We start from the raw sequence: 21,238 nt of genomic DNA, 5'->3' as shown, positions 1-21,238 counted from the left end.
GCGAGCCGCCCACGCCCAGGCTTTGACAAGTCGCTGCGCTGCAACACCTGAAAGATTGTCGATGCGATTCGGCGTTACATCGAAGGGTCGACATGGGGCCTGGGGCTGTTCCGGGGGGGGGCGAGGGGGCTTATTAGACAACGATGTGTCCTTGTTGCTACGTGCTACGCAGTAATAAGGCCATGGTCCATCTCGGGATGGCCGTTTGGCGGTTAGACGCAGCTGATTGATGCATGCGTATATCACGACGGATCATGTAGGCAGTCAGAAGTGCCGCTAAATCATGAAACTCGGAGGCAGGCTCGCAGGCAGGCAGGCAATGTGACTGTGTAACGCTGTCTGCTGAAAAACACACGACCGGCTTGACTCTTTTTTGTCCATCCCTCCAGATTTCTGACACACGAGACAGACCGTGTCAACCCCCAGGTCCCACCTCGCAACGACAGGGCTCCCTCGTCGGCAGCTTTGGCGCTTGGTTCGGACCACGTATGAACGGCCGACAGCGCAAGTAGCGCCAGTAACCAGAGAGCCCTCATGCGGTTAAAGGGCATTTTTGGATCTAAATTCTGAAGAACCGCCTCATCAACCTCAAACGTGCGGGCGAGTTGCCGTCTGCTGGCCCGTTCACACAAGAGTTCTCAAGTATCAAAACGCAGCCCCAGGACCCCCTTGGACCCCTCCGTCTTCCCAAAACAGCACATCATATCTCGTTTGTCGGTTGACGAGCATGATAATAAGCTGACGTTGCGTCCGTCCATCCCATCTTGCCATCCATTCCTTCCCAAGCAAGCATCGCCCGCATAGGACTCATTTGCTCTCGGCAGCCAATCCGGGGATGGGCTCTTTCGACAACAAAATTGCTCTGCGCTTATTACAAACCATCCTTGTTCGCCGCATCGTCATCCAGGGACCCAGTTCCCTGCTTCTAGCCGGCCGTTTAACCGCATTAGTCCGGATTCAAATCTACAGCTTCATACAATAGGCTCCCGGCAAAGGCGGGGTGGTCCTTGTGAGACGGGGGGGCAACCTAACTCGACGTCTATATCACCGATACTGTCCCTTCTTGACGAGGATCCCGGGCCCCTGGGAACTTGGTCTTTTGGTGAACCATCTGCTGTATCAGACCCTGTCGATACAAGGGATTGGCGGTCAAAACAGGACGGGACTCACACTCTTTACTCTACCCATACCCCCCGCTTCCTCTGCCAGCCCAATTTATTCTCGACACTCCGCATCATCATCCCTCCCCGCCGCAAGATCGCGAGCGAGTGAGTGAGTGAGCGAAGCGATCTTCAGTCATGCCTCCTACACTATCGAGAGCCGCCACTGTATCTGCTGCAGCCGGTTCCAACCGACGCAGAGGAAGCTTCACGGCTGACCGAACAGACACCCACAACCTCTTTGACAGGCACGCTCTCGACAAGCGAGTTTCAAGAGACGACCTCTCCCTCGCCCTCAAGAGCTCCCGAAAGGCCAACAACGTAACCGCATTCCATGTTCCCATCCATGGCCGACCACCGTCTCCCGACACCAGCCCCCGGAGCTCGTCACTAACACGCATGACTATGGTGCGGACCTCGACGCCGGATTCCATAGGAGACTCTAGCGAAACCGGTGTTATTGCCATCGGCATGGCGATAGGAAGCCCAACACAAGTAGGCGAGTTCACGCCGATCGCGGCGTGGAACCCGCAAAGAACCAACACCGCTGCAGCCGAGATACCAGAGCCCGCGCCTGAACCTGTCGACGACACGCAGCAAAAGACACGGAAATGGGGAATATTTCGTTCAAAGTCGAAGCGAGCTGCCCGCCCGGCACAGCCTCAGCGGTCCATGACGGACACGCCTAACGCATCTACAACGTCACTTGCCTCTGCAGGCGCGGCACAAGACCAGAGGAAGACACCAAAGCACACGCCCATTGTCATACGGTCTCAGACAGAACCCGTACCGAATGAGCCAGAAGTACCACCACCGCCACCGATACCAGCGGACCTGAAAACCCCGACAGACCTCAAGCCTTTGTCGCCAGGCAAACTCACAAAAGAAAAGCCAACAGGCATCGAGAGGAAACCCTCAAAAGAAGTGAAGAAGGAGTCGAGTTCATCAGGGGGCATAGGCCGCAAGATGTCATTGAGAGCACTCCGTGGAGACTCGGCGAGGAGAAGAGCAGAAAAGGCGGCAGCGGCAGCTCCTCCTCCTCCTCCACCTCCCCCAGTACCTCCCATGCCCCAACTTACTGCGTCTCTGCTTGATATCGAGATCCCCAGCATAAAGATGGAGCGATACAGCGTCATGTTTAACGGCGTGCTCCAAACGCAGGCCACGACCTCGTCCGCTTCATCGCTCCTTGCTCGACGACATGCCACATTGGACCGTCTCCAAACGATTGGTGATGGAGTTGCCGAGGAACAGGACGATCACTCACGGCCACGGAGAGCAACTTCACCCCAGCCTTCACCGACCATAGTAGTAGGCGCAGACACATCGAAGCCGCTGCCTTCTCCTCGAAACCGAGCCCACACCTCCCCCGCTCTCATATCGCCCGTGCAAGCATCTTTCCAGGATGAGGTACAAGAAACCGCACAGGCCCGAATCGTCCAGGTCCCAAAGCCGTCTCAGAACGCACCGAAACTCGTCTCCAAGTTCAGCGTACGCAGAGCAGGCTCTTCTCCAAACAGACGGAATCTCACTCCTACCCGGGGAACATCACCTGTGCCGCTCATCTCACCTACCGCTCGTTCGAAGGCGCCTTCTCCTTTCACGCCCGATACCTCTAGCCTTATCCTCGATTCTCCCGCGCATACAGACGACGAAGCTTCAGAGGCCCGTTTTGTACGGGGGCACCCTCAATTGTCACCCTCAGAACCTTCATGGCGCATGGTCTCTCCTCCAGCATCCATCACATCATCCAGCCCCGAAACCTCCAAGAAGCTCTCTCCTCCGTCATCCCTAGCATCACCGGATAAGATCACCGTCATCAGACCTCCGGAGAACAACCCCGAGGATGCCCTCCGCAACGCCGTCGAGATCTCCATCGCCCGCCAGATCAGCGTATCGCATCAGCAGCGCAAGATGCTCCATCCCCTGAAGAGCAACCCGAGCGTGAGACGAAGAGGCGACAGTAACCCCATGGCACCAGCCGGAGCTTACATTCCCATCGAGAAGAACGAGCGCCTCGCCGAGACCAAGACAGCAACCCCGGTGCTTGTGCATCCTAGGGGAGAGCTGGCCCACTCGCCAGATACATGGCAGATGCATCGCAAGAGTGAGAGGGTGATTCTCGAGGGACCTTGAAGAGACACTCCATATTTCACATACAACAACACCTTTACCTTTACCTTTTCTTCCCTATGTTGGACATTTTAGACCTTCTTATACTTCTTTTCACCCACATGTTTTTTTACAAAATACCCCTTTTTTCAAAAGCTCTGGCAGCAACCAACTCGCAGAGGCCTCACTGGCATGAGTCGACCTCTTGCATCCACCTCAGGGCAACCATCCCTCCAAAACAACGTTTTTCCCTTTGTCTTTTTTTTAAAGAGCAAGCAAAACAGCAGCCTTGATGGCCAAGATTGGGATACCACGAGTTACGAGTTGCAGCAAGGCGCAGGAGAAGCATCGGATTGGCAGGACAGGGAGAGCGAAAAACTAAAACCCCCTGGAAGCAAGCATCTTGCTGGAGTTTTTGTCACAAAGGGGGGATGGGGTTTTCTTAAGAACGGATTTTTTTTCTCAAGAACAGGTTTTTTTCACATTTGGTCGAAACGTCTTTTTTTTTCAACTTCATCTCTGTGTCCGTTTGTTGGGACTATATAAAAGAAATACAAGGCACGATTCTCCCATCATTAGCAACTCTACCCGCCGAGGCTCCCACGCGTAGTTGATGTGATGTGATGTGATGATTTCCTCCCTTGGCCCATATCAAAAAGTCTAGTTAAGCTGCTGTAACGAAACGACATGGCCCCGCGAACGAATGGTGGACGAAACGATTGGAAAGTATCTGCGCCGCACGAATAGGTAGGTAGTTAACCAATCTCAATACCGACATTCCCATGTATGCTGAAAAGAAGCCACGTTCAACGCCGGAAAAACGAAATGATTCATTACATCAGAACACAGCACGAGTTCTGCTTCTTGGCTTGCTCTGTCGAGATGAAACGTTAGTCAGCTGAGTCGCAAGTTTGACACCCGGGGATCATGGACGCCCGAGAGACCGAAAAGGGGGGGTTAACATACGGTAGAACATCTTGCTCTGAGCGCTCAGGCCGTCACTCTTGGCCACCAGGTCGTCAATCTTCTCGCCGCGCTGTAGCACGCTCTCGATGGTCTTGTGGAGGACAATCTTTGTCTCGTCGAGCTCCTTCTGGATCTTCATGATGCTGTCGGCCTGCTGGGGGTCCTGGTACTTTGTGAGGTACTCCTTGAGCTCGGGCATGACGAGGGTGGGTGTGCCGCTGGCCCAGCCGGATCGAGGGTTCTTGGAGAGGAACTCGTCGACGACCTTGCTGAGGAGCTGATGCGCCACGAGGGCAGGGTACTGGTGGTCCGAGATGATGATGCCGCAGACGCCCTCGGTGCGGCCGTAGGCGTGGAAGGTGTAGTCTGTAAGATCGCGCGTGAGCGTCTGAATGGTTTATGCGGCAGAATCTGATGTACCTTGCTCCTCGACATCCTGTCGCTGGCCGGGACGGGTGCGCTCGGCGACGGTCTTTGCGAAAAGGGTCATGAACTCGCCATAGCTGGAGGAGATTGGGTTAGTTGGGCGTTATGCGTCGGGACCCTTGAAACGAGGACCCGAAACTGAAGACTGACTTGTTGCGTGTGAATCGTGAGTAGCTGCTGAGCTCCTTCTCAGCGACAATCTCGTGAGCGGGCTGGCTCTCGTTTCGGAGGATCTGGTCGCAACAAGCTGTGTTAGCCCAACTCGGTCGGTCGGTGAGGGGCACTGGGGTGGGTGTTGTAGCGTACGCCGATGTAGTGCAGCTTCATGATGGCGGAATTGAGTCGATAATAGGCGTGCGATTTGAGTTATAGAGGACAGAGAGTGTGCGGTCGGGAGCGCAAGCGGGCGACGATAGGAGAAGGCGGGAAGGTTATATGTAAAAAGGAAGAATGAGGCCAGCCCGGCTAGATAGATGCGCCCATGCCCGCCCGTCGTTCACGGAGGTCGGTAGGACTTTAGGCCAGGCCAGGCCCGGGTCAGGGCGTCACATGTTCCCCACGACGGGCTGACGGGGTCCTTGGCTAGGCCGCTGCGATTGCCAAGTTTAGGTAGTTTGAGCCTTCTGTGGCGCCTGTGGCGGGGGCTTGTATAGCGAGGTGGGGGTTATCAGAGCGGTATGACTCTACGAGGGCCACCGTCGTGAACCAATCCACGACAAGCAACCTCAGTCAAGGTCAGCGATATCAAAAAGGCCGCGACTGCTGCTTGTTCAGGCAGCAGGATATTGAATTCTTTCACACATTACGCAGAATACACGTCTTTTTTCGATCACACGGAGACCTATTCAGGAACTATCTTTGTCATTCACAAATCCAATCATGGCGTCTTCGGAACTCAGTGCCGCCGAGGCACAGTGGAGGGAACAGTTTGCAGCTATGCAAGAGGCCATCGCCAACCTCAAGATCCCCAAGGAAAACGGCCCCGTCGATGGAGATGTCGACGAAGATGAGTTTGGCGGCTACTCTTCTGGAAACAGTGGTCAGGATGTCTGGGACTTTATCTCGGATGATGACCAGGATGCTTTCAGCAGCGACTTTGCTGATGGAGAGGCCGCCATTGACGGCTCAGCTGTAGCTGATTACAGCGCTGAATGGTTCGCCATAAAGTGTTCCGGTATTGCGGCTAAGAACGGGCTCTCTGCCGATGTGTTTGAGAGTCAGATTATGAGTGTTCTCTCGTCTAGTCGCTCCGATGATGAGCTCCAAATCCAGCTTACCGACCTTGTCGGATTCGACGATCTCGACTTTATCATCGAGGTTCTAGGTCACAGAGACGAAATCGTTTCTGCTGTCAACAGCCAAAACCAACAATCCTCAACTGGACCCCGACTTTTGAACAAGTCCCAGAGGGAGGATGCTCTCCGTCGTCAAGACCTAGCACACAAGACTGCCACTCTTGCACCAGCTCATTCCAAAGAGCCTCACTACCCTCATGTCTACAAGTCATACAGCGCTGGAAACACCCTCAGTTATGCCGGAAAGAAGTATGGCCTGCCAGTGGGCAGTGAGCGGAAGCAGTTTGACAAGTACGAGGAGTACTCTATCCCAGCTGGTCGAAAGGGCGTCCTTGGCCCAGGCCAGAGACTCATCCCCATCAAGGAGCTCAACGGGCTGTGTCGAAACACTTTCAAGGGTTACAAGACGCTCAACCGTATGCAGAGTCTTGTCTATCCTGTTGCACACAAGACCAGCGAGAACATGTTGATCTGTGCCCCTACTGGTGCTGTAAGTCTTTCGTCCGATGTTCGAAGTCCCAATGCTAACTTGTTCAGGGTAAAACTGATGCTGCCATGCTCACCATTCTCCAAACGATTGCTCAAAATGTTGAGCCCAACCCATTTGAGGATCCAGCGGCCACCGACTTTTTCGTCAATGCCGAAGACTTCAAAATTGTCTACGTTGCTCCCATGAAGGCTCTTGCTGCTGAAGTCACGGAGAAGCTAGGCAAGCGTCTGGCTTGGCTTGGCATCAAGTGTCGAGAGTACACCGGTGATATGCAACTGACAAAGGCCGAGATCATCCAGACTCAGATCATCGTCACAACCCCTGAGAAGTGGGATGTCGTCACTCGAAAGGGAACTGGCGATACAGAGCTCGTCCAGAAGGTCCGCCTCCTCATCATTGATGAGGTCCATATGCTTCATGACGAGAGAGGTGCTGTCCTCGAATCGCTCGTGGCCCGAACGGAAAGACAGGTTGAGAGCACTCAATCGCTCATTCGAATTATCGGACTCAGTGCCACCCTGCCCAACTACGTCGATGTGGCCGATTTCCTCAAGGTCAACAAGTATGCTGGTCTGTTTTACTTTGATTCGTCTTTCCGACCTGTCCCCCTTGAGCAGCATTTTATTGGTGTCAAGGGCAAGGCCGGGTCCAAGCAATCCAAAGACAACCTTGACCAAGTCGCCTTTGACAAGGTTAAGGAGATGCTTGAGCGTGATCATCAAGTCATGGTGTTTGTCCACTCAAGACGAGATACCATGCTCACGGCTCGCATGTTGAACCAAAAGGCCATGGAGGCGATGTGTGCTGACCTTTTCGATCCCTCTTACCACCCTGGTTACGACCAAGCCGCTCGAGACATCAAACAGTCCAAGTCCAAGGAGATCCGAGAGCTGTTGTCAATGGGCATTGGTGTTCACCACGCCGGTATGGCAAGATCTGACAGAAACCTGATGGAGAGACTATTCGGAGAGGGTGTCTTGAAGGTTCTCTGCTGTACCGCTACCCTCGCCTGGGGTGTCAACTTGCCCGCTGCCGCGGTCGTCATCAAAGGAACCCAAGTTTACAGTGCCCAGGATGGTAAATTCGTCGACCTTGGCATTCTCGACGTACTGCAGATCTTTGGTCGTGCTGGTCGTCCTCAGTTCGAAGACACGGGTATTGGCATGATCTGCACCACTCACGATAAGCTCACACACTACTTGACTGCCGTAACGGAGCAGCAGCCTATCGAGTCCAAATTCTCTACCAAGCTGGTGGACAACTTGAACGCCGAGATTGCGCTGGGAACTGTGACTTCCATCCCGGATGCAGTCCAGTGGATTGGATACTCGTATCTGTTTGTTCGCATGCAGAGGAGCCCCATGACCTATGGTATCGAGTGGTCGGAGATTCGAGATGACCCCAATCTGGTCCAGAGACGACGTCAACTTGCTATTCAGGCCGCCAAGACGCTGCAACAGTGTCAGATGATCATCTACAACGAGAGAACGGACGAACTGCGCAGCAAAGACATTGGTCGAATTGCCAGCCAGTACTATATCCTTCACACCAGTATTCAGGTGTTCAACGCCATGATGCAGCCCCAAGCTACAGAGGCAGACATTCTGAAGATGATCAGTATGAGTGGAGAGTTTGACAACATCCAGTCGAGGGACAGCGAAGAGAAAGAGCTGACTCACTTGCGGCGGGAAATCATCCCTTGCGATGTGGACGGAGGCATCGACACTCCTCAGGCGAAGACTAACATTCTTCTCCAATCTTACATCTCTCGAACTCAGCCCGAGGATTTCGCCCTATCAAACGATATGAACTATGTTGCTCAGCAATCAGGACGAATCTGCCGAGCGCTATTCATGCTCGCCCTCAACCGCCGATGGGGCCACCAGTGCTTGGTGCTGCTCACTCTGGCAAAGTCGATCGAGAAACGCATCTGGCCGTTCCAGCACCCTCTTCATCAGTTCGACTTAGCAAAGTCTGTTCTTAATCAGCTTGACGCCAAGGAGAGCCTGACGATCGAAGCCATGAAGGACATGGAGCCGGCTGAGATTGGCGGCTTGATTCACAACCAAGGCGCCGGCAAGAACATTGCCAGGATTCTCAACAACTTCCCCACGGTTCACGTCGAGGCCGAGATTGCGCCTCTCAACCGAGATGTCCTGCGCATCAAGCTCTATGTGATTCCTGATTTCAAGTGGCACGATCAGATACATGGCACCTCCGAGTCCTTCTACGTCTGGGTCGAGAACTCGGAGACGTCAGAGATCTATCATCATGAGTTTTTCATTCTCAACAGGAGAAAGCTCCATGATGACCACGAGCTGAACTTTACAATTCCTCTCTCTGACCCCCTGCCGAAGCAGATCTATGTCCGAGCCGTGTCGGACAGATGGCTTGGTGCGGAAACGGTGACGCCAGTCTCCTTTCAACATCTCATCCGACCAGACACTGAGAGTGTCTATACGGACCTGTTGAATCTGCAGCCGCTGCCAATCTCGGCTCTCAAGAACCCAGCGCTGGAGGAAATCTATGCCAAGAGATTCCAGTTCTTCAACCCCATGCAGACTCAGATCTTCCACACGCTTTATCATACTCCGGCCAACGTGCTCCTCGGATCACCCACCGGTAGTGGAAAGACTGTGGCCGCTGAGCTGGCCATGTGGTGGGCGTTCCGGGAGAGGCCCAAGTCCAAGGTTGTCTATATCGCCCCGATGAAGGCACTTGTCCGCGAGCGTGTTAAGGACTGGGGAGCTCGTCTGGCGCGGCCTTTGGGGTTGAAGCTGGTCGAGTTGACTGGTGACAATACACCCGATACTCGAACAATCCAAGACGCCGATGTCATCATCACGACTCCTGAGAAGTGGGACGGTATCTCGCGTTCGTGGCAGACGAGAGGATATGTGCGACAGGTCAGCCTGGTCATCATTGATGAGATTCATCTCTTGGCAGGTGATCGAGGTCCCATTCTCGAGATCATCGTCTCGCGAATGAACTACATCGCTTCCTCAACCAAGAACGCCGTCCGTCTGTTGGGCATGTCGACTGCCTGCGCCAACGCGACGGATCTTGGCAACTGGCTTGGTGTCAAGGAGGGCCTCTTCAACTTTAAACACTCGGTTCGTCCAGTTCCCCTGGAGCTGTACATCGATGGGTTCCCAGAAGTCAGGGGCTTCTGTCCACTGATGCAGTCCATGAACCGCCCAACCTTCCTAGCTGTCAAGAACCACAGCCCCGACAAGCCCGTCATCGTCTTTGTGCCCTCGCGACGACAGACTCGTCTTACTGCCAAGGATCTCATCAACTTTTGTGGAATGGAGGATAACCCTCGTCGGTTCCTTCACATGGACGAGGATGACCTGCAGCTGAATCTCTCCCGAGTCAAGGATGATGCGCTCAAGGAGGCCATTAACTTTGGCATCGGGCTGCATCACGCCGGTCTCGTCGAGTCAGATCGTCAACTGGCTGAGGAACTGTTCCTCAACAACAAGATCCAGATCCTCGTCGCCACTAGCACACTCGCCTGGGGTGTCAACTTGCCCGCCCATCTCGTCGTCGTCAAGGGCACGCAGTTCTTCGACGCCAAGATTGAGGCCTACAAGGACATGGACCTGACGGATGTGTTGCAGATGCTGGGACGAGCTGGTCGTCCCCAGTTTGACAACTCTGGAGTTGCTCGCATCTTTACGCAGGACGCTAAGAAGGACTTTTATAAGCACTTCCTCCACACGGGCTTCCCCGTCGAATCTTCGCTGCACACAGTCTTGGATAACCATCTTTGCGCCGAGGTGTCGGCCGAGACTATCATCACCAAGCAGGACGCCCTCGATTACCTTACCTGGACCTTTTTCTTCCGGAGACTGCACAAGAACCCTTCGTACTATGGTCTCGAGATCTCGGCTGAGGAGCACAACAGCATCGCCGCGCAGCAGCTCGCCAACGAGTACATGATTGAGATGGTCAACAAGTCGCTCAGCGAGTTGGCAGACTCCAAGTGTGTCGAGGTGTTCCCCAACGGCGACGTCGATCCCACGCCGCTTGGCAAGATCATGAGTTACTACTATCTCTCTCACAAGACCATCCGCCATCTCGTCCGTCACGCCAAGGCGCAGGCCTCATTCCTTGACGTACTCTCTTGGATGTCCCGCGCAACCGAGTACGACGAGCTCCCTGTTCGTCACAATGAGGACCTCGTCAACAGCACGCTCTCCGACAACCTTCCCTTCCCCGGTCATGCTTTTGGACTCCCCATGTGGGATCCTCATGTGAAGGCCTTCCTGCTGCTCCAGGCGCACATGTCGCAGATTGAGCTGCCCATCACTGATTACGTGGGTGATCAGACCAGTGTCCTCGACCAAGCCATTCGTATCGTTCAGGCCTCCATCGATGTCCTCACCGAGCTCGGGTATCTGTCCAGTTGCCTGCAGATGATGGCTCTTCTCCAGTCTATCAAGTCGGCTCGCTGGCCCACTGATCCCCCGGTCTCGATCCTCCCCTCGGTGGACACTGATGTCAAGAACGATACGCCTCTCTCCAAGATCAGCGCCCTCACCCGTCCGCAGGCGATTCAGTTAGCTAAGAAGCTCTCTGTTCCGACCAGCCAGCACAACCGCTTCGCACGCGCTGTGTCAATCCTCCCTAACGTATCCGTCTCCATCGACGAGGCCACTGCCCTCTCGGTGACAATCGGCCTGAAGCGACTCAACCCGCTTGTGGAGCGGGAAGCCCGCATCTACGCCCCCAGGTTCCCGAAGCCGCAGACGGAGAGCTGGTTTGTCATTGTTGCCGATGTCGCCCGTGACGAGGTCATGGCCGTGAAGCGAGTGGGCTGGACTACGCACCCCAACCGCAAGCTTCAGAGTGGTGGCAAGCCGACTGCCAGAACAAGCATCAAGCTTCCTCCGGCCGAGGCTGGGCAGACTCGCAAGCTGGACGTCCTTGTTGTGAGTGACGCCTACCCAGGTCTCGAGTACCGGGTCGAGGGTGTTGATATCCCCGCCCCGCCGACGGTCGACGATGAGGTCCAGTCAAAGAAGGCGGCCGCGTCTGGATCAAAGTGAATTTAGTCTATTTATGTATTGACACAATGGAAGTGGTGTTTCTGGGGGTTAGACCGAGACTCTGGCGGCGACCCATATGCTACATGTAACAAAGACGATGAACCCAAGAGAGAAGAAGATGATGAGAGAGAAATTTGGGTAAAGACCCGAGAGCTAAGAAAAAAGAGAAGATAGAAAAAAAGAAACGTCTCGTGAGAGAGAAAAGGCCATAACACAACCGTGGCCAAGACACACACAAAAAACACCCCCCCAATGATTCCCCTCCCTATTATATCCCCTGAAGAAATGTCGTGATGCAAGCTTGACCGCGCCCGCCCAGCCTCATGACCGATAATCCTCCAACTCCTAGCGAAGAAAGTGAAAAAGCAAACAAACATGAAACGCCCGATGCGTCATGAGAGCAAAAAAGAAACAACGAAGAACAAGCTATATCGTGGGGTAAACAAGGAAAAAAGGAGCCAAGACCAAGTAACATGAGAGAAAAAAACACCCCAATGCTTTGAACCCGCAAAACCATCCCCCCAAAAAAGCAGAACCAGAACCAGAATCACCGGGTATCACACAGCATGCGCTCGCTTGATCCATCCATCCTGAACTCTTTCGCTCGTCTCGTAGTTTGGTTGTTTTTGTTCCTTCGTTCGTAGACACGCCATCCTCAAGAGGGGTTACATCGTTTCACCCTCCAATTCACCCCTCGACTGTAGTCTCGCGCGTTTAACGCAGGGTCCTTAGCAGCACTTTTTGCGCTCCTTGTGGTTCCAGCCGTCCGGAAGGGGCTGTTCCTGGGTGCCGGCCTGCTCGACGGTGACGGCAGGGGAGAAGCCCGGGGAAAAGAGCCAGCTGCGACGATCACGGCCGACGCGGAAGCTGGATCGAGGGTTTGCGCCGTCAAAGTATCCCCCGTCCATGCCCGTCTCGTAGCCCGGAGTGCCGGGGATAGCGGTGGCAGTTAGGAGGGCCTGCTGCATCTTGCGGTTCTGCTCGACGAGCTTGCGGGTGACGACGCGGAACACCTCCTCGACACCCTCGCCCGTCTCAGCGCTGATCTCGTGACAAGCGTCCCAGCCTACTTCTTGTGCCCAAAAGCCCGAGCTACGCTTCGAACTAGGACTGCGGGGCTCGATGGTCGGAGGGGACATGGCGTGGGCGCCCAACATGGGCGTAGGGTCGCGGTAGGGGGTCGCGGTCGGAGGCGGAGTGCTGCCCATTCCCGGGGCGAGGTTCTCGGCGACGTAGGCGATGCAGCGCTCGAAGGGGACCTGACGAGCCGAGGGGTCGCGGGCGACGATGTCGGCCTTTGTACCGACGACGTGGAGGACGACGTCGTTGGGGAGGTTGCGACGGAGCTCGGTGAGCCAGACGCCCATCTCTGCGAACGAGTGGGCGTCGGTGATGCTGTAGCAGAGGATGCAGGCGTTGGCGCCACGGTAGTAGAGGCGGGAGATGGATCGGAAGCGTTCCTGGCCGGCTATTTCTGTCAGTAGACCCATGAGGGAACGTAGAAGCGACCAACCTGTGTCCCAGATCTGCAGGCGCACGACAGTGTCCGAGTCAGAGTCGACGACGCGCTTCGCAAGGAAGCTCGCGCCGACGGTAGAAGTTATCTTTGCCGGGTCAAAAGCGCCCTTGCAGTACCTCATGACGAGGGACGTCTTGCCGACGCCCTGGGCGCCGAGGACGACGATCTTGGCCTCGAGCGACGACATGATGAGGGGAGGGGGGCACCCAGAGGTGAAGAGGAGGAGGATGTCCCTCCAGATTTATTTGAAAAGGAAAATAATTAAAGAGAAAAAAAACAACACACACAACCTGAGTCACACGAAAAAGAAGAGGGAGGGGAGGGAGAAAGAAGCAAAAAAAGAGAGAGAGAGTAAAAAGGAGGGTGAGATTCGGGGTGAGGGGGGGTGTGGAAAGAGAGGGAAAAAAAGATAATGGACAAAAAGGAAAAAGAGGGCCGCAACAACAACAAATTTCGGTCCTCGTGGTGATGGTGGTGGTGTGTGCCTGTCTTGTTATTGTTGGTTAATAATCCAACGTGCGACAACCTAGCACAAGGCTAATCGACGAGGCTACCAGGTCTTTATTCCTCTAGAAGAAAGTAAAACGAGAAGAGGGGAAGAGGAGGAGAATCACGGCCCGTCTCATGGTGTTGAAGAAGAAGAGCAAACACAGTCGGGAAAAAGCAAATCCTCACTCGCAACCACCATCAACAACGGCCACGGCGGCGGCGATACCCGGACAAGTAAGTCGCCAGGATTAGGCATCAAGAAAGGAAAGGATTCAGTTGATTAAAACATGTCTCAACAATTGACATTTCTTCAACTCAATTACACCCCCCAAGTCATCGTTTCCTTCATCGCACACTCTCATGATATCCTCATGCTCTCTCTCTCCCCTGTCGCTTCAGGCGCTTTAGGGGAGGAGACCACCCCCGCTGACGACATTCGCTAGCGTCCAGAGTTGAACGGGGGAGCTTCACGTGGTGGCCCTTAACTACGTCATCCATCGCCAATCGACTCTCTCGGTTCCTCCACCACCTTGAAATGTTTGGTTTGCGGGAGAGACATCATCAGATTGCTCGACAATAAACAATTGCTAAGCTTAACTTATTTTCTCACCGCCATCTCCTACATTTTTCATTGACAGGAGGCACACACACACCACAGCAGCTCAGCCGTGAAATGCCCTATCATGGGTAAATCCACCATGTGGGCTAAACCTACAAGAACCACCAGATCGGCCATGCATGCCATCCATGGATGTTAATGTACGTGCGCACACATGCATCCTGCAGTCGGCTCATGCTCAATGACATCTGTCCGCCAAGCTGCTTCAACATCAAAAGCCTCAACTCTCCTTATCTTCTGTTCCACCAAGGAAACCATGCGTCGCACCAAGCACCTGGGAACATTCCTCGGAGCAGCCGCCTTGTCCTTCCCCCGCAACTGCGCCCCCTGGTCTGCCGCCCAATCTTGGCCCGTGATCCACAGGGGTGAGAAAGACCGCACGAGAGTTGTTGGACTCTTGTCTCTGAACCAGTCAGTGGGGAAACATGGACGGGCGTGACATGCCCTCAGCCCGTCACGCCCAAGACAACATGACACACAGCCAGGGGCTCAGCTGGCCCAAGATCGCGATCTTATTAATAACAGCACCTCATTCTTCCCTCAAGCCCAACATGAAGCGGATATGCCCATCACATTGGCTCGAGCCCCCCCGGAGATTAACGCCCATGCGTTGGGCAAAAGCGAGAAGAAAGGGAAGGAGCCAGTCGGCCAACTCCCTTCCCGATGCCCAATAAGCTTCATCCCGCAAAAACGCTCCCCACAATCTCGCCTCAGCCCTGTTTACCTAAGGCTCCGAGCTTCCCCAGACTTTATGCCAACAACACCGACATCACGACACGACCATCGTGAGATGGCGCAAAAAAGGGCAAAAAAAGAACAATTGGATGGCGATGGGATTGCTCCCGCCAGGGCTTGAACCTGAGACCTTCGCATTACCATTTACTCGGTATGAAGTATTAGTACGACGCTCTAACCAACTGAGCTACGGAAGCCGTCCAATTGTTGAAGGACTGCTTCTGTAACGCAGCCCAAACCGCTCACTCAGCAACCCACGCCCCCTCAGGCTGTCCAGTTGATCCAGGTCGACATAGGCATATGAACGGCAAAGCTGAATCCCGCTGGCTTTGGATCACTGTCTTTGGTGGTCTCGGTAACATGGATGCTCAAAGCAATGGTGGGGTTGTTTGTGAGTGTCCAACTACCCTATGGCTTGCTACTTTCCCCTCGATATTTGGCGCCCATGACGAACTCATCAAGAGTCGTACCAAAAGGACGAAAAAACCCTTGGGTCCCTCCCGTTCTAAATATGTCAGAGGTATCATGTTCTTGGGTGTGTGGTGTTGGCATCAATAACACGACGGACAGAGACTTGGTTATCCTTGGCAAATCCTCCCTCATATCTCATCATAAGTTTATTGCAGAATGATCTCATGAATGGAAGAAAACAATCTAACGTAAACAGAGCTTTTATATGATACATTCTACTCAGTTGTCTGATTCACATGCTCATATCAGCCAAGAACGTCTCACGTAGCTCATCGTGCGAATTACCATGGGCGAACAAGCACAACACACGCATGTAGAAGCAACTTAACCAATGCGATCCAATGCCTGCAAAGGCCAGATAAATTATAAAAGATAGTCATGCAGAAACGCCAACTCCTGGTTGGCCCCGTCTATCTGTCGTCCTCGCTAAATATAGTCGTCATGTTCCTGATTCATATACGAACCCTCGGATCCCTCTAAAACCCGACGGCTTCTTGTCCTTTTTTGCAACGCTCTCCTCTCGTCCCTTATCCTTCGAGTCCTTGCGAAGCCTGTTGTGTGAAGCGCTCGCAAAAAGATCCGAATGGCTCCTGGCCATCAGCCGTCCTGACTCGCTACGGCTAAACCGCTGGTCCGGACTCATCGAGAGCGACCCCGAAGCAGATCCGTCCGTCCCTAGCGGCGACCCCGGTCGATGAGCCCAACCACTTGACTTGGGTGACAATGGCGTCCCTGGTTTCTGATCCAGAGGCGGCGTCACGTTGTATGCTGTGCCCTCCGTCACATCCTGGCTCGACAGCACACGCTGTGGTCGTGTCTTCATCATGACCGGACTTGTCGACATAGACAAGGTTTCGGCGTCTCCTTCTGATGCGTTTGACGTCTCGATTCTGAGCTGCCCTGGCGTCGCCCCTGTCTGCATATCCAACAAGGACGACTGGAGAGCCGTGTACTTGCGCATCAGCAGGTCGTATTGCTTCTGCAGCTCAGCTTGCTTTTCTCGGCTCGCTGCGAGCAGGGCCTCGATGGCTTCCTTCCCTACAGGAGGAGTTCGGCTCCGCCCTTCTTGCGCTTCTGACAGCCTGGCCTGCAGTGTTGCTACCTGAGATTGGAACAGCTTCCTACTGCGTTCCACCTCACCGTCACGACTGGCGAGCTGCAGCTTCAATACCTCGACCTTGCCCTCAGCTTCCATAGCTGTGTTGATAGCCCTCTGTCGCTCAAGTTCCTTGGCCTGGTGGTCCCTTTCCACCACTGTCAGTCTCTCTACCTCGCTCTTGAGTCGATCAATCTCAGCACTGTGAATCTCAACAGATTGCATGTTTTGCTTCGAGTTGAGCTCCTTGACTTCGGCCTCGCAAAGGAGGACACGCAACTTGTCGCGCTCTGCCTTGGAGCCATCCAACTCCTTTTGAAGTGTTTCAAAATCCGCCTTGAGCCGTTTTGATTCGTCACGTAGCTTCTTGAGCTTGGTCGAGAGATCAGCTTCCCACTTCTTTGCGAGGGCTCGACTCTTCTCCGAGTCTCTCCGGACCTGCATCTCGGCCTTCTTGGCTTCCTCAAACCGATGCTTCAAGTTGCGGTTCGTGATTAGGAGATTCTGGGTTTCTGCCTCTGTCACCGCCTCTTCCATATGTCGCCTTCGCAAGTCGCCAATGTGAGCCATATGCTGCTGCTTCAAGAACCTCTCAAAGTTGAGATCGTTCTGTAGTAGAAGTATCTGGCGTTGTAGATGGGCAACTTGAGTGCTCGTGTCTGTCAGTGAGAGAGGCGAGCTTATTGTCGGCGGTGCTGCTAGCAACGATGCGCTAGGTCGCTCTGCCACGGACTCTTGGTGACTGAGTGATAGTGATGGTACGCTGTCGTTGGCCAAGGACTGATGGAGACCTGACTTGATGGCCTTGTTGGACTGGATCATGTCCTGTAGTTGCGTGTGTGACGACGATTGTGTAAGATGAGGCGGTAGAGTCGGACTATCAGCACTTGGCTCTCTCATCTTGGCATCTATTGAGTCGCGGGTGGAGGGGTGACTTGACTGAGATCCTTGTCGAATCAAAGCCGAAGGCCGACGACTGCTTGCGAGTGACTCCATGCTTGCGGACTGAGGGAGGCGATATCCATCCTGGTTCTCAGTCGTCGCCAAGCTGAGTAGTGCTGAATCCTGGCTATCCTTGGCAGAGCCCTCGCTCATCGGTGCAGCTCCAGGCACAGGAATAGAGGGCAAGCCTTGTCCAAGCACTTGGTTGGATTCAGTGGTGAGGCAGAGACCCATGCACTCAGCGACGACTTCGGGAGCCTCGCTCTTGATCCAACGTCCGAAGTCCGTCTTCTCTGAATCGATGGTGAGGGTGTAGAAGTTTGGGTGGAGCAGATGACATCTTCGGAATCTCTCAGACTGATCCCTGATTTCCGTAGGTTGCACTTCCATGTCGTTGGCGTTTGCAACGTTCGCATGTCGCAAGTATCTCTGAGGCTTCCGGATGTAGTCCATAAAGTTGATAGGGTACAAGCCATAAAGAATGGTGTAGTAGTTTTGAAGGTGGTAGACAGGATGGTCATCGATTTCGGCCTGGTAGCCACACACCTCCCAGCTGGCTTGATCGCCATCTTCAGGCTGTGGCTCGACTATCCCTGCGCGTTCCCGCGACCAGAACAGCAATCTTGCGTAGATGTTGAACAAAGTAGGAAGATGTGGGACTAGCGAGCTAGGCATATGTGGTAAGAGCATGATGAGGACGGTCAGAGCAGCCGACACAAGTGTGGTTGAAGTGTCTTGTTGCAGGCATCTGAGGATATCACCGAACAAGGGCGTCTGGAGAATCTGGTGGATATGAGGAGGTTGGCTTTGAAGGTAATCTCCCAGAAATCTTAAAACCGCCTTTCGATACTGTCTTTTGACAAAGTAGCGGTCCAGCGCGGTGAACAAGTCCTTGATCAGGTCAGACGAGTCGGCGCAGATAAGGTATTGAAAGACTAACCTTGGGATGTCTCTTCCCGAACTCAACAAGAGCTTCCCGAGTGATCTTTTCATTGTATTCAAGGTTCGTGACTGCTTCAGTGGCAGCTGGATAGAGCCTTTCCATCCACCTTGTGAAAAGGCGGTCGATCAGTGGGCTGGAGGCAAGGTCGGCATCGGAAGTCTCGTGGTTCTCCTCGGCAATAGACATGATCTCCATGAGGATGGCCAGAGACTCTTCCACAACGCCCTTTTCTGGGTATCCCTTGGCTAAGATCCCTGAGCACGAATCCCACCAGGTAAAGATGCGCTCGGGTGTTCGAAGGACAGACAGCAGCTGTCGGAGGATGCTTAGCCAAGGCGCATAGGCAACTGGCGTGTCCTTGACGTGCTTGTCAAAGATGGACAAGAGCTCCTCCTGGAGGCGGTCAGCCGCGGCTTCATCGTGCTTCTGGTTTCGGCGCAGATAGGCGTCGATGGTTTGGGTCAGTTCGTCGGGGAGTGAGGCGGTTGGCTCGGCGAGGAAGGCGACGATCGCCTTGGACAGATCCTTCAGCGACCTACACAAGTGGAGATGATGGTCAGCGGATGGCGGAGAAAGGGAGAGAGATGTCGCAGGAGTCAAAGGAGGAGATGGAATGGACGATCATGAGGCCGAGCTGCAGGACAAGGCCCGAGACGACGACTTGCGATGGAAGAATTTTAGGGGTCAAGATGACGTACGCCGATGAAGCCATGACTGGCGTGACGGCCTCATCCGGGCTCGCGAGACTCAAGGTGAGCAGACCGAGGCGATGAGGCCCGTACAGAGTGGATCTTTAACTAAGTTACTGAGGCTCCCGGGGGTTTATTCTGGGTGAAGCTATTCGGTCGCTCTCGGCGTCGGACATTGAATGGATGGACAGCTGATTTTGGTGCAGGCCAGGTGGTCCGTTTCTGGCAGAGCCAAGTGGGGGATAAGCCTCGGAGGGCAGCGACGACGACCGAGAATTAGCGGGAGGTGGCCTGGGAGGTCACTGAAGGCAGCTGGTTGCGGCCAGCCACAGGGGGGGTTTCAGTGGCTAGGGGTGCTAAGCGAAAATGGGCTTAAGCCTGAGGCGGCGGCAGATGACCGGTTGGTACCTTCCGCCTTCCGGAAGAGTGGATACCTGCCTCACCTTGGGTGCGGCGCGGCGCGGATGGTACCTACAGCAAGGTACCTCGCCGACTTAAGGTGATGGGATGGGCTGGGATGCCGTGCCGCCGCACTAATAACCCCGCAAACCAGAGTGGGCTAGTACTCTTTAGTGGGCGTATGATCGATGGATGGATGCACGGCAAAGGCCTGCGAGTTTCTCTGGCGCCCGGGCTGCTGGCGTGATGACCCACTCGAAGCCGTACGTCTTGTGGAATCTGTCCCAGAGGTGCCCATCTGACCTGGAATCGAGCCACTCGACTCTGGCCCAGGCTGCGAGGGGAGACATTGGCTGGTTGCAGTTGCGTTGCAGTTGAGGTGCTGAGTCGCGGGAGGTCAATCGATGAAGTGAGGGGAAGAACATCCCTAGGCTCCCTTCCATTACTTAACTCGGCCTCCTCCTCCTCTTGTTCTTCCTCCTCTTCTCTCTCTTTCCCATCATCATCATCCAGATCAGATCAAAAGCCAATTCACCACCACAAACACCTTCTTAGCAGTCAGCATCGCCTTTTTTGCTTGCCTGCTTAATTCACCTACATACGCATACCCGCGACAAGATTCAGTCTCGAACCCTTCCCAAACCACCGCTTAAACCGCCAAGATGAGTGCGAACAAGACCTCGGCCGTCTCTGACGAGCCCATTGACGTCCTTTTCGCCGTCCACGAGAAGTTCGATCTTTTGGACTTTGCCGGTGCGCTCGAGGTCTTCAACACTGCCGCCCACGACTTCAATGACCCTGAGAGTATGTGAACCCAATGACACCCCCTCTGACTTTTACCCCTCCCGCTGATCACAATCCCCCCTCCAACAGACAACAAGGCCTTCGAGATCACCATCGTCGGCCCTGAGCCCAAGGTCATCTCGGACCAGGGTGTCATCGTCGGCTCCCAGATCTCCTACAAGGAGGCCCACGACCGCCTCGAGGACTTTGATGTCCTTGTCGTCGTCGGCGGCAACTCCAAGGAGGTCGTCGAGAAGGAGCTCGAGCCCCTCAGCCTCATCACCGATTTCTCGGAGCTCCAGAAGCGGGACCCCGCCCGCGAGCGTACCGTCCTCTCCGTGTGCACCGGTGCCCTCTTCCTGGGCAAGCAGGGCATCCTCTCTGGCCTGTCTGCCACGACCCACCCCGACTTCTTCACCACCTTTGAGAACATCTGCAGTGATGCAGCCACCCAGAACCTCCAGGAGCGTACCGACGTGATCGAGGACGCCCGCTACGTCGTCAACAACCTGCGATTCGACCTCGGAGACGAGGACGAGAACCCCTACATCCGCCGAAAGTCCGATTCCGGACGCCGCCCTTCAAACGCCCGGTACGTAACAAGTTCCTCTGTCCTTGCACCCCCGTCCCCGTTTTACCCCGCTTTGCCATGCATTAAGTTTGAGACGGTCAACTGACTTGGGTTGGTGTAACAGAAAGGGAAGCATGTCGTGGAAGGGCTCCAACACGCGCCGCGAGTCAATCACTCGTCGTGCCGCGATGCGGCTTGGTGGCCTCCGTGTGGTCACCTCAGGGGGTGTCAGCTCTGGCATTGATGCAGCTCTGTATCTTGTCAGTGCTCTCGTTGATGATGCGTGTGCGGCGGAGGTGGCCAGGATCCTTCAGTGGACCTGGAACAAGGGCGTTGTCGTCGATGGTCTCGACGTCTAAGATCCCTGGCATTGAGTGCCGATTTGTATGAGTTAAGAGTTTACGACGGGCTCAGGTATAGCCCTGATTTGAGACCAATGTTTTTTGTAATGTAGTTTCACGGAGATGAGCGGGAGAAAC

General features: G+C 54.5%; 6 protein-coding genes across 6 annotated transcripts; 3 read left to right on the top strand and 3 right to left on the bottom strand.

The window, feature by feature from the left end:
* Positions 1 to 1,298: 1,298 nt before the first annotated feature.
* Positions 1,299 to 3,296, top strand: MRS44_006251 (uncharacterized protein; the record flags this gene model as incomplete). Its single annotated transcript, XM_046268354.2, has 1 exon — positions 1,299 to 3,296. One exon carries the CDS (start codon positions 1,299 to 1,301, stop codon positions 3,294 to 3,296), a length of 1,998 nt encoding a protein of 665 aa, XP_046140162.2.
* An 809-nt stretch (positions 3,297 to 4,105) lies between these two features.
* On the bottom strand, positions 4,106 to 4,991 carry MRS44_006250 (uncharacterized protein; the record flags this gene model as incomplete). Its single annotated transcript, XM_046268353.2, has 5 exons — positions 4,106 to 4,146; positions 4,239 to 4,604; positions 4,659 to 4,741; positions 4,815 to 4,897; positions 4,971 to 4,991. 5 exons carry the CDS (start codon positions 4,989 to 4,991, stop codon positions 4,106 to 4,108), a joined length of 594 nt encoding a protein of 197 aa, XP_046140163.1.
* A 552-nt stretch (positions 4,992 to 5,543) lies between these two features.
* MRS44_006249 (uncharacterized protein) lies at positions 5,544 to 11,503 on the top strand (the record flags this gene model as incomplete). The annotated part of the gene is made up of 2 exons (XM_046268362.2): positions 5,544 to 6,449; positions 6,497 to 11,503. The coding sequence occupies 2 exons, from the start codon at positions 5,544 to 5,546 to the stop codon at positions 11,501 to 11,503; spliced, it is 5,913 nt and encodes a 1,970-aa protein (XP_046140164.2).
* A 728-nt stretch (positions 11,504 to 12,231) lies between these two features.
* On the bottom strand, positions 12,232 to 13,209 carry MRS44_006248 (uncharacterized protein; the record flags this gene model as incomplete). Its single annotated transcript, XM_065621698.1, has 1 exon — positions 12,232 to 13,209. One exon carries the CDS (start codon positions 13,207 to 13,209, stop codon positions 12,232 to 12,234), a length of 978 nt encoding a protein of 325 aa, XP_065477770.1.
* A 2,566-nt stretch (positions 13,210 to 15,775) lies between these two features.
* On the bottom strand, positions 15,776 to 19,029 carry MRS44_006247 (uncharacterized protein; the record flags this gene model as incomplete). The annotated part of the gene is made up of 3 exons (XM_046281896.2): positions 15,776 to 18,265; positions 18,315 to 18,852; positions 19,016 to 19,029. The coding sequence occupies 3 exons, from the start codon at positions 19,027 to 19,029 to the stop codon at positions 15,776 to 15,778; spliced, it is 3,042 nt and encodes a 1,013-aa protein (XP_046140167.2).
* A 1,038-nt stretch (positions 19,030 to 20,067) lies between these two features.
* MRS44_006246 (uncharacterized protein) lies at positions 20,068 to 21,118 on the top strand (the record flags this gene model as incomplete). The annotated part of the gene is made up of 3 exons (XM_046274657.2): positions 20,068 to 20,209; positions 20,279 to 20,780; positions 20,884 to 21,118. 3 exons carry the CDS (start codon positions 20,068 to 20,070, stop codon positions 21,116 to 21,118), a joined length of 879 nt encoding a protein of 292 aa, XP_046140168.1.
* Between the last annotated feature and the right edge of the window lie 120 nt (positions 21,119 to 21,238).

The sequence above is a fragment of the Fusarium solani genome (assembly GCF_023522795.1).
Source record: "Fusarium solani strain SB1 chromosome Unknown bctg00000003_1, whole genome shotgun sequence".
NCBI lineage: Eukaryota > Fungi > Ascomycota > Sordariomycetes > Hypocreales > Nectriaceae > Fusarium > Fusarium solani.
The sequence above is the reverse complement of the archived record's forward strand: the minus strand, read 5'-3'. Positions and strand labels throughout refer to the sequence as shown.